The sequence below is a fragment of the Ipomoea nil genome, unplaced genomic scaffold, assembly GCF_001879475.1.
Source record: "Ipomoea nil cultivar Tokyo-kokei standard unplaced genomic scaffold, Asagao_1.1 scaffold1576, whole genome shotgun sequence".
Lineage (NCBI taxonomy): Eukaryota > Viridiplantae > Streptophyta > Magnoliopsida > Solanales > Convolvulaceae > Ipomoea > Ipomoea nil.
In genome coordinates this window covers 5,159,727-5,172,534 of record NW_017618004.1, presented here as the reverse complement: position 1 = coordinate 5,172,534, position 12,808 = coordinate 5,159,727, and the positions used below count along the sequence as shown (strand labels likewise).

The following is a 12,808-nucleotide window of genomic DNA, read 5'->3' as shown; positions in this document are numbered from 1 at the left end:
CAAAATCCTGGAGGAAGAAGAGGTCCGTTCAACCATATGACACGCACACACTATACAGTATACGTACACCAAGTGAATATATATAAACCGCTTTTAGGCGTAGTTCTTGATTTGAATCAAAATTATTACTAAGATAAAACTGGAAATGATCTGCATTTGTCCACCATAAACAGTACCTTTGAATTGTTACTACATTTATTGGTTGAATTAACGTGTATGCTACATAAACTCCACAGGGCTGCAGTAGATTTCAATTGCAGTATTTCATGAACATATATATCTACTCATGCACAGGCTCTTGTTGAAATAATCTTCTTGATAAATTCCATTGAAAGCTTTTTTCCCATTTCACATTTCTCCGGGAAGCATGGTATCCCCGGGCAAATCACACACAGCTATTCCCTGCGCGAATAAAAGAACATCGATTATTATGACTGCTCAAGAAGCAAAAACTCGGCATTAACTTGTTTGATGGATACTTTTGTTACCTCTCCTGTGAGATGGGCTACACATTTCTTCTCGGCCAGCAACTCAGCTTCGGTCTGCAGAACGGGTTTAGATTCATTTTCATTTTTCGTAAGTTAAAAGTTTGTTAATTATGTCAAAATGCCAGAATAGAGAAGAAGATTACCTTCTTTATCCGGCTCCATAGGTAGTCATCAAATATTACATCCTTAACTAGTTCATAATCGCCATCTCCCTGAAAACAGATGTATAGTAAACATCAGAAGCCGTGAATGATGATCTAAGAAGGAAGATCAGAAGGTGAATCTCTGATGAGGAACTTACTTTTGACCTGCATGGCATGCTGAAAACTATATCCTCGGCTATGCCATAAGGATTTCCACTGGTATATACCTAATACAATTTTTTAAACAAAAGATTAGCACTTCGTTTCAGCCACAGTCAACTGTTAATGACAGAAGTTCTGAACATCTGTTGACAACAAAGGAATTAAAAACACATAAAAGCTATCTATCTGATGTGCTGTATGCAAAGATCTCATACGTCATTATTTGACCACTATTAGCTATTTGACTTGGTTATACAATCAATATGAGTGTTTGATTAATTAGCTTTTTGTAACAACTTATTGCTCCAAAATGCTAAAATTCAAAAAGCTACTTAAAGTAGCTTTTTCGATCAGCTTTTTGAAAAAGTCATTTTGCATGTAATCAGCTATCAGCTAACAGATAATTTACTAAACATTTCTCTACAATCAGCTAATGCTATCAACTTGTCAAACTCACTAACCCAATCAGCTAACAGCTATTTACCAAACACCTTAGGCAGAGGCCACTAGGCCTTAGAAGGGCCAAGTCAGGCCTGAAGGGCCAAGTCCAGCACCCTACCTCTCGAAAATGTGGCGGTATAAGGAAATAAAGTTTTGCGTTTTCGTTACTACCTATAACTTTTGGCGTAGTGGTAAGCGTTTGATCCTAACAGATTACATGCTTGATGCATTTACTTATCATAGTAAACCCTCTATTAGTATCGGGTTGGTCACAATATCTTTCATCTTATGACCCGTGCCATGAAGACAAACGGCATATCATCAGGTGGTTGTACTTGTACAGATAATGGTATATGAAGGTAAAAACACTAGTTTTTGCACTTGTTTCTCTGAAATGTAGCATTTACAAACTTACTCCGGTAGAGAACCAATCGCCTTCAGGTGTTGGGGTAACGAGAGACTTAATAGCATCGACAATTGATACTGCAGTCGATGCAGCAGAAGATCTTCCCCATTTCTGAATAAGCGCTCCACCTCTCTAGAAACCACGTAACCAAACACTAAGGAATTGAATAAAGATACTAACAAGTAACAGCACATAAGCAAGCCATGAAAAACTAAAGTTTAGAAAATCTTACCTTCTGGACCTTTTCTGTAAACTCTTGCTCGAGCCATTTAGTATCTTTAATAACCTCTTTTACAGGCAAGCCATTTATTTTAGCATTTAGAAAATCAGGAACCTGATTGCAGAAAAATTGACAAAATCCATTTATTCTAGCATTTAGAAAGCCGGGAACCTTGAAAACAGAATATGCTTAAAAAGGAAATCTAACAAGTTACCTGAGTGGTTGAGTGATTTCCCCAGATGGTAACATTAGATACTTTATCATAGAAGACTCCCGCTTTCAAAGCAAGCTGGCATTTTGCTCGGTTTTCATCTAACCTAGTCAAAGCATGAAAGTTCTTTGCTGGTATGTCCGGAGCATTTTTCAAACAAATCAACGCACTAGAAAAGATGAAAAGAAATTAGTATTGAACACAGTAAACTTGGCATAAATGGGAAAAGAAAAGGTATAATGTTACTTGGTATTGCAAGGGTTGCCAACTACTATCACTTTGACATTGCGAGATGCAACAGCATTCAGAGCTTTTCCCTGTGATATGTAAGTAAGTATATGAAATTTGGAACAAACGATTCGTAGTTCTCAAGAACTAGAAGTCAAAAAGAAACATAAAGCACATCGTTTATCCTTCAATATTTATGGTCTTATGGTTAAGATTGTACTTGTTCAGCATAGATCTGCCCATTTATGTCCAATAGGGCAGCCCGTTCCATTCCAGGGCCACGAGGCTTTGCACCAATAAGAAGTGCCCATTCTGCATCTCGGAACACATCATAGGGATCTATACCAATACTCACTTCCCTTAATAGAGGGTACAATGAGTCTTCTAGTTCCATAGCGACTCCTGAAAGGTAAGTGCTAAATATCAATATGAAGATACACGCATTGATAGTACTTGCTCCCAAGTTTGTTATGATGACGGGTTTTTTTAAAAAAAAAATTCTTAAAATGAAATTCAGAACAGAATTACCTTAAATTTACAGTCACATAAAATTTATTTACTGAAACGTATTCTCAAATCTCAACTCTAATCACAAACTCATAACTACCTTCAAGAGCTTCACGTGAGCGTTCAGATCCCAACAGTTTTAAAGCAATGGGTTGATCTGGTCCAAAAACCTCACCAGACGCAAGCTGGAAAACCGATAATACAATTCTTTAGAACGCAGGATTTTACCTTATACACCAATGATCAAGTAGTTCAAATTGTGAAAGCAGTGATGCTTGATAACCATAATGACTTCGTAATCCAAGTTCATTATTAGAGAACCATTAGATGATAAAGATAACTAGTTCCCTTAAATATTTCTCCAGGGAAATCCATAACAGTCAGAAAAGAGAAATGTTTCTTACCTTGAAAAGGAGATGATTAGAAATCATCCCGGCAGCACCTGAAACAGAAACGTTTATCAATTTCTTCCAAGAACTTGTCTCTTCTTCCTGTGAAATGTTATAATAAACATATTAAAAAAATTATATAAAAAATAAAAATAAACCAGGTATCTTATTTATAGTAGGTTGATTCATGTGGCTCAACATTATTGGTTAGGATTCTACACCCTCATAACATGCCAGATGAATCTCATCCAGTAGCAAGTTAGAAACTTGAATAGCTTCATATCAAATTAGAGAAAATGACAGAGCTTTGTAAATCATACTTTGGAAAAGGACTGCAATCTATCCATGATTAGATATTGAAATCAAAAATACTTTCTGATGTCACCCTTAATGATCATTACCAGATTAGATATAGACACTTATGGGGAGATTATAAGAGGAATATAGTAAATTTCCTTAAGCTTCATTGGTAAAGGAGGAATACCAAGCAAGCAATTCTACTTTCAAATTATATTGAAGATTGTTGGGCAGATACCAGTGAAAGGCCAAGTCTAGCACCTTGTCTTTTGAAAATGTGACATTAACTGCTACAAAGTATAAGGAAATAAAGTGATTGCTAGTTATAGTGATAATCGCTTGATCTGAAATAATTATATAATACTCAACAAGTCAACCCAAATGGCATCACTGAGGTTTTAGTATCTTGCGCGCAAACTGTTTGCAACTATGCCTGAGAAAACCCAAAAAAAGAACCCCACCCAAAAAAATAAAATAAAGTAAAATAATGGATCCATCTCTAATATAAAAGGAAGCTCACAAACTTGTTACATCATATTTCCCACATGTAAGTTGTAAAAAGATAAAGAAAATTAATATCTTATAAGACTATGCACAAGAGAACTTACAGCCTTGAGATCATAAGTGAGACAGAACACTCCATAGCACTCTGATTTCTTCTTGGGGTCCTCTGTCGGCACGGCCACCGGAGCTTGAACTTCTCTGAGCATCAAAGAAAACACTCACATTACACACACCCACATACATAACAGGATCAACAGAGATATACATACATACATGAAGCAAGTGGAATTGAAGAAACCAAGAAAGAAACTTACTTGGAGGTGACAGAGCAGAAAACTTTGGCATGGCGAGTACGGGGAGGAGGCCTGACATTGAAGCGCCGCTGATGGGAAATCCGGGAAGGTACATAAGAAAGCTTGGAAGAGTGAAAGGTGCTGGCTTTGATGGCGTGCGATGATGAGGAGGGAGATAGCTCTATCGCCGCCATGGTAGCAGGGAGAAGCACAAATGAATTCAGGTTTGTAAGAGTAAAGAAGAGAGATGGGTGTCTCTTTGTCTGGAAGACCAACGACGAGAGATAGATTCTAGAATCTGTAAAAGCTTAAGATAAAAGCTCGTGGTTTTGGAGGGAGATGGAAGAAGAAAAAAGGGAAGGGGAGAAAGGGGAAGGAGTGTTTGGATTAAGCGAAATATAAGTCTAAGGCCATGCATACGACACTTGTCACTAATATCTCATCCTTTGAATTTTTTTTTCCGCATTGCTCCTCAACTCAAATTCTTTTGGAAAATATTACATATACTTCTTTTTTTTACTCTCCATTTCTATTCCCTCTCATAAATTTTTGATGTAAACACCTTTTATGGGACTCATGATAAATATATCCTATCTTTTTTGACATGTCAGGGAGTAAGAGTGAAAAGGTAGAATTTGAAAGTACATGTAGTAAAACTCAATTCTTTTTACGAAATTCCAAAGAATTATATTGGATGTTTGGTAACATAAGTCAATTTTAATTTATTTGACCACTATTTGTTGTTTGACTTATTAATCATTTAATATAAGTGTTTGGTTAATTAGTTTTAAAAACTGTTCAAAGTAACTTTTTGATAAAGTCAGTTGGCATGTAATATGTTAACAGCTAATTTACTAAACATCTTTCTACAATCAGCTAATGCTATAACTAATCAAACTCACTAAGAAATTATGTTAATAACATAATTTAGTCCACCAATAACAAATTCTGTTAATATTAATAATGCATTTTAAAATTTCAAATTATTGAGGGACACCTTAGTCATTTTTTTATTTATATCGTTTTGTATTAAATAATTAATTAAACAATGAGTTTGATTTTTTTGACAAGAAAAACATTTAGTTTGATAGACACATTGTTTTTGCCATTGGAGTATAGATAAAAATTAACATTGCACTTCAAATTCTCAAATTATTGAAAGACATATTAGTCATTTTATAAAATTTTCTCATCAAAAGTATTACATTTTAATTTATAAATAACAAACGCTTCCAACATTACTTATAAGAAAAAATATAATACTTTTAATAATTAAAATAAAAATATGACGTAATACTTTTTACATCAAAATATAAAAAATTAAAAATATTACATTTTCACTCACAAATATTATGTTTTGACCCACCTCGACCTGTCTCAAGGATCTTTATCCGTAAGACGATCTCACACAAGTATGACCCTAAATTAATTAATTAATTTTACGCACCTATAAATAGAAACCTTAATTAACGGTATTCTTCACCGTCATAAACAATATTTCCTATATTGGACACTGCCATAAGTTGAAGGGAAATTGCATGATTAGAACGTTTGGATGGCACGGCACACTCCAAATAGAGTACTACTGTTCTCCCTAAACTTACTCCCTAACGTAGAGAATTCTGATAAGTTATTTTTTTTTCATGTGAATTCAAATACAAGTGTCTATATTAAAATTTTGTGTGTGGAAATACAAGTTAGGAGTACAAAATGAAAGTACTATCATTTTCCCTCCAAGTATATAGATGCTGCATTATTGGTCCTACTTAGTCGTTCATTTGCAGCAATGTTCACTGAGTGGATACTTAGGATGAATCATGATATTTCGTGCCTATGAAAGACTCATTTCTAAGTGGTGAATTTGCCACGCCATGCCCCACCACAATCCCCTTACAATAACAATGAGTTGTCATCGGCTCTAATACAAGTAATTTTATCTTCTGTCTCTTCTTTACCCTACAGATTAGTTCAGCTTCTCTCAACATGAACCATATCCATAGGCCTCATGCAAGCCTAATCATTCTCACCCAGACAATCCATAAGCATAGGAGTACGGAGTATGGAGAATTTCCCTAATTCCATACTCAAAAACAGAAATAAATATACTAGGGTAGAGTACAACAATTCCAAATATGAAAATTTCCAAGTTTGCAACGCAAGAGAAAATTCATAATGACAATGACCATTTCTATAACACGTATGAGTAATAATTTAAAAAATTCCAAATGTTGAACATATCTAATGCATAATGTCCTTGATTCCTCAAAATTATAGATTCAATGCTACTTGGAGTATCACAATAACCCACTGTGTTCACAAGTTACCATCCACCAATTAAATCAGTTATAATCACTTATGCCTACAAGCTTTGCTTCTAAAAGAATTTCCAGAAATAACTGATGCTTTCTTTCAACAAAAACTTGCTTGCCTGCCTCAGATCAGCATTTTAAGACTCACCGCATTAAAAAGATTCTCAACAAGCTATGCATGAGAATAATATATGGTTTTCCATCACCTCTCATTGACTGAAGCTACTTTCCGCGAGATCATAGCCTCAGCTGTACGAATAGCTCGTTGGGTCCCTGTAATAGTAACCTTCCTGCAAAACACCCCAACATAAACATATTTCTTTTTCTCAACAGCTTAACAAGGACAAATATTCCTGCATTCTTATACCTGTCAGAAGTAGTCCCAGACATGAAATCACCCCTGTCAGAAATCTTTATTCTAGCTCCGCTAAGCTGCAATAAAAGCAGAGCCTTAGCAACCATGCTAAAGGGAAATTTTTGGAACTTTCTTTATACACACCACATACCTGACTTATCTCAATGATGTTCCTTCCATTCCGACCCAGCACCAACCCAATGTGATCATCTGCAACACCAATAGTCACAGAATTGCTCCTATCCTCCTGCAACAGAAAATGCAGCTTGCTTCAGACATATAAAAACAATACTTTTTTTTGTTGCAAAACAACATATAAGATTACAACACTACTACAAGCAATAGGCAGTATCAACTTTGATTATAACTGTTTGCTACAGCTGTACGAGAATAAAGTCAGGAGATAGCTAATTGCCAATTTAGCATAACCATATCCAAAAATAGAACGAAATGTGGATGAACATATGCAAAGGCCATTATATATCCAACAATCAATATATATATATATATATATATATATATGTATGTATGTATATATATACACACACACACATATATATACACACACACACACACACACATATATATATATACATATACGTATATTTAAGTGAGGATGAACAAAAATATTAAATAAGAGGCCTAGCATAAGGCATAAGTTGTAGTCGAACTCTAAACGGAAGAAACAACATTGTAAAGGCAAGAAATCAGTCATAAAAGGACTTGAAGAATGAGGCCAGACCTTGCTTTGATATCTGTTATTCTGAAATCTCCCTCCAACCCCATTTGGCACATAGTTCATTCCCATATAAACCGCTGCAAAAGTAGTTGGAGTAGAAGAATTAAACTTTAACAAGATTCAAAATGAAGATGAATAGAGAAGCCACTATATTTCATACTCCATTTTTAAAAAACAATTGCATTTCAAATCCCAAATACTGTGGCATGCAGGGTTGCATGGATGGATGCCACATCAACCCTAGATAATAAAATTTTTAACTAAATGATACAAATATACAATGGAGTATTATGGAAAAGAAAAGAAAAGAAAAAAAAAAAAGAAAAAAAAAAAGAGTAAAACCAAGAACTAGACAGAATTTAAGAGGATTTCCTTATCCATCCAGAAAATAATACTCAAGTCTAAGAATTGCAAATTAAGTCCAAACAGGAAAGCCATACCTGAATATGGAAATGGGGCGTTCATGGACTGCATATAAGAAGAGTCTTCTGCCAACTTATATAGAATCAATTCGACAGCGCGGATTTGTTCGCCTAGAGTACCGGCCACTGTCACTAACCTATCATGAAATCCAGGGAAATTATTGTCTTGAGGAGAAATCTTTATGCCAGCTCCAGAGTCTTCAATGAATGTCCTGCAATTAAAGCAATTGTGTATTCCAGCATTACCATAAAGTTTCAAAAAAGACTAAATAATTACTAGTAATGCTAGTATTCCTGAAAGGGGGAAATCACTTTGGCACAGTTAAAAGTATTGTGCAATATTAATGCAAATTAACAATTAATAAATGTCCAGCAATTAAAGAAGTCTTGTACTGATACATGTTGGGCCCATGATTATTTAGCAAGTCGTATTTTATTATAATTAAGCTACATAGTTTAGATATTAAGAAACTACTAATAATTGTTTAGAAATTACTGAATAGTAAATAGTTAAGGAGTATTTAACTTATTACTCTTAGTCTTCAAATTAGTTTAGGTAGTTTAATTATTTGGAAACTACCAAATAATCATTCTTAGTTTAGGACATAGTTATCACGGCGCCCTTTTAAGTCGCGGCGCCCCCCGACCACCTTGTCGCCTAGGCGACAAGTTAAAATAGGCGACAAGTTAAAATTACAATATATACATATATATATATACATATATATATATATATATATATATATATATATTTCTTAAGTCTAAAAAAAACAAGTGTCACTGTGGCAGGTAGTGAGGCACTGCCTCTGCGGGTCTGACCACTGTCCCCACTGCCCTGCCATTAGCCATTATAAACCAAAATAAATAAGTGTCTTTGGTTTATAAACCAAAACCAAAGACAAAAAGAACTCTCAGCCGGCACTCAGCAGAAACAAGAAAGAAGACTAGAAATGAAGAAGAAAGAAGACCAAGACTCCCAGCGGTGGACAGCAACGACGGAGGGACGGCGGCGGCAGAGGGATGGCAACGGCAGGGGGACAGCGACGACAGTGGGAGGGTTTCTTCTTCTCTTGAGACCGAGGGAAGTCGACCCAAATGTTTCTTCTCTTAGTTCTCTCTCTTCTCTATTCTTATTAGGGTTTTAGGTCATATCAATTTTATTTTTATTTTAAAAAAAACTGGGTCAGGTTTACGGGTTCGACACCGGATCGGCGTCTATGGCGTCGCCTGGGACGCCTGGCCGACGCCAAGTCAACGCTGGAGCTCGCCTCACCAGTTTCAGGTGAGGCGAAGCCTCCAGGCATACTGTCTCCACCGACAGGACGCCAAGGCAACGCCGTGATAACTATGGTTTAGGACCCTTTGTAATCAGCCGTATAAAAGGGAGTGTTATTTGGAATAATAGGGAGGCAGAAATTCAATCCCAGAAAGTGTCCAAGGGAGTTTTGGGTCTCAAGCAAACCCAATATTTTTCTTCTTTTCCTTTTCCAACTATTATTCTTTCTTCCTTTTTCCTTATGTTTTCTTGATGAATGGACCTTCTGTTCCATTTCACCTTGCTTAACTGCTTAAGCTTAAGCTCCAGTAGAAAATATGCGTGGGTTTTGGGTCTCAAGCAAATCCACTACTTATTTCACCTATTGATTCTACTCAGACCTTGCTTAAGCTTCAGTAGAAGAGGGACAGGTGTGTGCTATAGTCTGGGAATCTTGTGAATGCAACAAAGAATCACATTGAAAATGGAATAGAAGGCCCATTCACTCTATTTATTTCTTATAATTTTTTTTAATTAAATAAGGATTTATAATCATTTGATAGATTTCATTTTACATATGTTTCATACTAAACTTCTCTTGTAAACAAACACCTGGACATATGTAAAACATGTTTTCCAACAATTAACTAAACAACTTTAAAAACTGTAAAGCATTTTACATTTTCTGCAGTTTTTTAACGGGAAATGAACAGACAACATGTTGAAAAAGGAATCACTCACATACGGTTAAAAGTAATGTGCATCAATGAGTGATAATGTAACAATGGCAACTCCATGGTCCACACAGTAATTTTCAACCAGTGATATCATTGCAAAGATAAATAGATTTTATGGGCACCTATTTGGTCCCCAACAAGTAGTAACAAAGATAGAAATAATATGAGTTGACTTTGTTGATTGTTACACAGCAATGAGGAACTAGGTTAAAGCCTTCAACCAAAACTATAAAACAAAAGAAAAATCAAATGGAGCAGGATTTACAATCTATGTAAAAAAGCAAAGGTTATAGTTGCAAGAAGTTGCCCTCCATTACATAAAAAGAGAAACTCATAAATGATCATTTACTACCTTAAATAAAGAAAGGTGCACATCATTTGTTCCCTCCATTATGTAACTCCTATTTTATCTCACACCATCTATTATTTTCCACAATTATCAACTCCTTTAAAGTATAATACTGATTTTATTATTCAGAGAAAAAAACTGCAAAAAACAAAAGAAAGACGCCTAAGTAATCATGAACAAAGGTATCTGTATAACTAAGCCCTTCAAGAAACAAGGTATTCATCTATATTTAGTGATATATAATAAAAATAAAAATAAAAACAAAATGGAGTAACCAGGGTTAAAAATGGAACTTCAGTACAACATTCTCACTTATTCCATTCATGATAACTCTAAACAAACACATGAAGATCTACACATTAAGTAGAGGCAAGAAAATCATCACTCTATATCGTTACATAGTTTTTCAATGTAAATATGCAGCAGCAAAGTGCAAGCATAACCCTGACTGTCAGATAAGATAAGTTAATGCTGTGGCAGTATGACTATAAAAATAAAAATAAAAAAGAGAAGAATTGGACATTATCAATGTGGAGACAACTACATAGATAAACATGATATAACAAAGTTTACAGATGTTAGAGAAACAATAAGGATACATTCAAATTGAACATAGAGTACTTAGAAAACTTACTTTATGATGGCTCCTCCTTTCCCTATTATTCCACCACAAGAACCATTAGGCACAATTAATCTAAATTTGGATCGCGGCTCAGAATCACCACCGTCATCAACAAAAAACTGACACAGGAAAAAAGAGAGGAAAATGTTAAATCAAGAATCAACAGGGGTATAGAAAATAAATTTTGAAGGCCATCAATTACCTCATCCAGTAATTTAGCAAGGATAAGATCAAGTGCCTTGAGTATGTCATCAACAGTTCCAGATACCATAACAATCCTATCAGAGGTACCAGGGAAAAATTCATGATTGCGTGATAACTGAATTCTAGCCCCTGATCGTGATTGGAAATCATTAATTGTAGAGCCACCTTTTCCAATAATAGAACCAGCTTCAGGATTTGACAGAAGAAACTTCACATAAGTTGTCTTCTCTGTGTCTGTAGAATATAATTAAAATCCATATCAGCACCCTCATTAAAGTCCTAAGCATACAGCATAATTACATATCCTAACAGATGCTAATCTTGAATTAGATATCATAGCAGAGAAAGATTTATTTCATAATGGAGTCTTTTTATTTAGAATTGCTGAATGAAAAGTCTCCTCATTTGTCACTCTTCAGCAAATTAAAGGTATTTAAGGAGGACTTTAAAGTTGTTGTATGAACTAATTACTAGAATGTTAACATTAAATTGAAGTCATAACTCATAATGAATCAGAATTAGAAATTCGTGTCTTAATGTAGATAATAGGGACAAATGCCTGTGACACTACTGTGAAATCTTATAGTCACCATCAGATTCTCATACAAATTTCCAAGGTGACTTAATGAGTCAGGGAACATGCCAGCACGGCAGAGCACCATTTCTGAAGCTCAAACTTCAGTTACAATACTGTAGTATTCCGTAATACTCAAATGCATGCATATATACATATAAATGCTTAAATGCCAAAAAAAAACTAACACACACACATTGTAAAATTGCAATCGTTAAAAAATCAAACCACCTTTAATTCATCAAATTTTCACAAAAACAACAGATATAGACTACTATTAGGGTTTGGAATCACTGGCAACAATGTAGATTGTGGAGAAACGGCCTGAAACTAGCAACTCAACTCACATTGTTGGCAAAAAATACAGATTCGAAAAGCAAATCAAAATCCGGATCCAAATTCACATTTTCATAAAAATCAAATACGCAAATTTTCGAAGCAGATCCAGTAGCAGAACACTAGACACAGCATAACAAGGAAAACAGAGGAGCGGGAGTGAAAAGCAGACCTTCAGGTGGCGGAGGCGGCGGCGGCGATGAATTGCGAGGGGAAGATTCATTGTTTTGCTCTTCGGCGGCAGACGAGTTCTGCTTCGATTCCGCACCTTCCATCGCCATTTTGGTGTATACGGCTAGGGAAACCAGAGAGAAGATTGAGATGTGAGTGTGCGTGTGTAGAGAGAGATAGAAAGAGAGAGAGAAGTCAAAACATTGGGAATATAGAGAGAGGGATGAGGGAGGGGGGTATACGACTATACGTATAAGTGAGGTGTAAGTATGTGTGGAGATTTAGGAGGAGTTTAGTTGATAGAGCCGCGTGAATGGGAAGAAAATGGTGAGAGAGTGGAGGCGCATGTGCTGAGATGTGGAGGCTAGACACTCCTTTTCGAGGGTCACCAAACACTTCTATAATATCTCTCTCTGCTGTGCTCTGTTTTTACTTTTAGCAGTGAA

At 35.5% G+C, this 12,808-nt stretch overlaps 2 protein-coding genes across 2 annotated transcripts; both read right to left on the bottom strand.

The window, feature by feature from the left end:
* Nucleotides 1-110: 110 nt before the first annotated feature.
* LOC109190597 (malate dehydrogenase [NADP], chloroplastic) lies at nt 111-4,689 on the bottom strand. Its single transcript, XM_019341115.1, has 13 exons — nt 4,311-4,689; nt 4,101-4,194; nt 3,211-3,297; nt 2,907-2,991; nt 2,520-2,701; nt 2,318-2,388; nt 2,075-2,240; nt 1,873-1,974; nt 1,650-1,772; nt 790-858; nt 632-700; nt 489-542; nt 111-402 (listed from the first exon to the last, which is right to left on the bottom strand). The coding sequence occupies exons 1-13, from the start codon at nt 4,481-4,483 to the stop codon at nt 349-351; spliced, it is 1,329 nt and encodes a 442-aa protein (XP_019196660.1). The 5' UTR covers nt 4,484-4,689; the 3' UTR covers nt 111-348.
* A 1,733-nt stretch (nt 4,690-6,422) lies between these two features.
* LOC109190598 (protein BTR1) lies at nt 6,423-12,727 on the bottom strand. The gene is made up of 8 exons (XM_019341116.1): nt 12,364-12,727; nt 11,280-11,515; nt 11,090-11,196; nt 8,133-8,326; nt 7,696-7,769; nt 7,105-7,200; nt 6,966-7,030; nt 6,423-6,888 (listed from the first exon to the last, which is right to left on the bottom strand). The coding sequence occupies exons 1-8, from the start codon at nt 12,470-12,472 to the stop codon at nt 6,801-6,803; spliced, it is 969 nt and encodes a 322-aa protein (XP_019196661.1). The 5' UTR covers nt 12,473-12,727; the 3' UTR covers nt 6,423-6,800.
* Nucleotides 12,728-12,808: the final 81 nt, after the last annotated feature.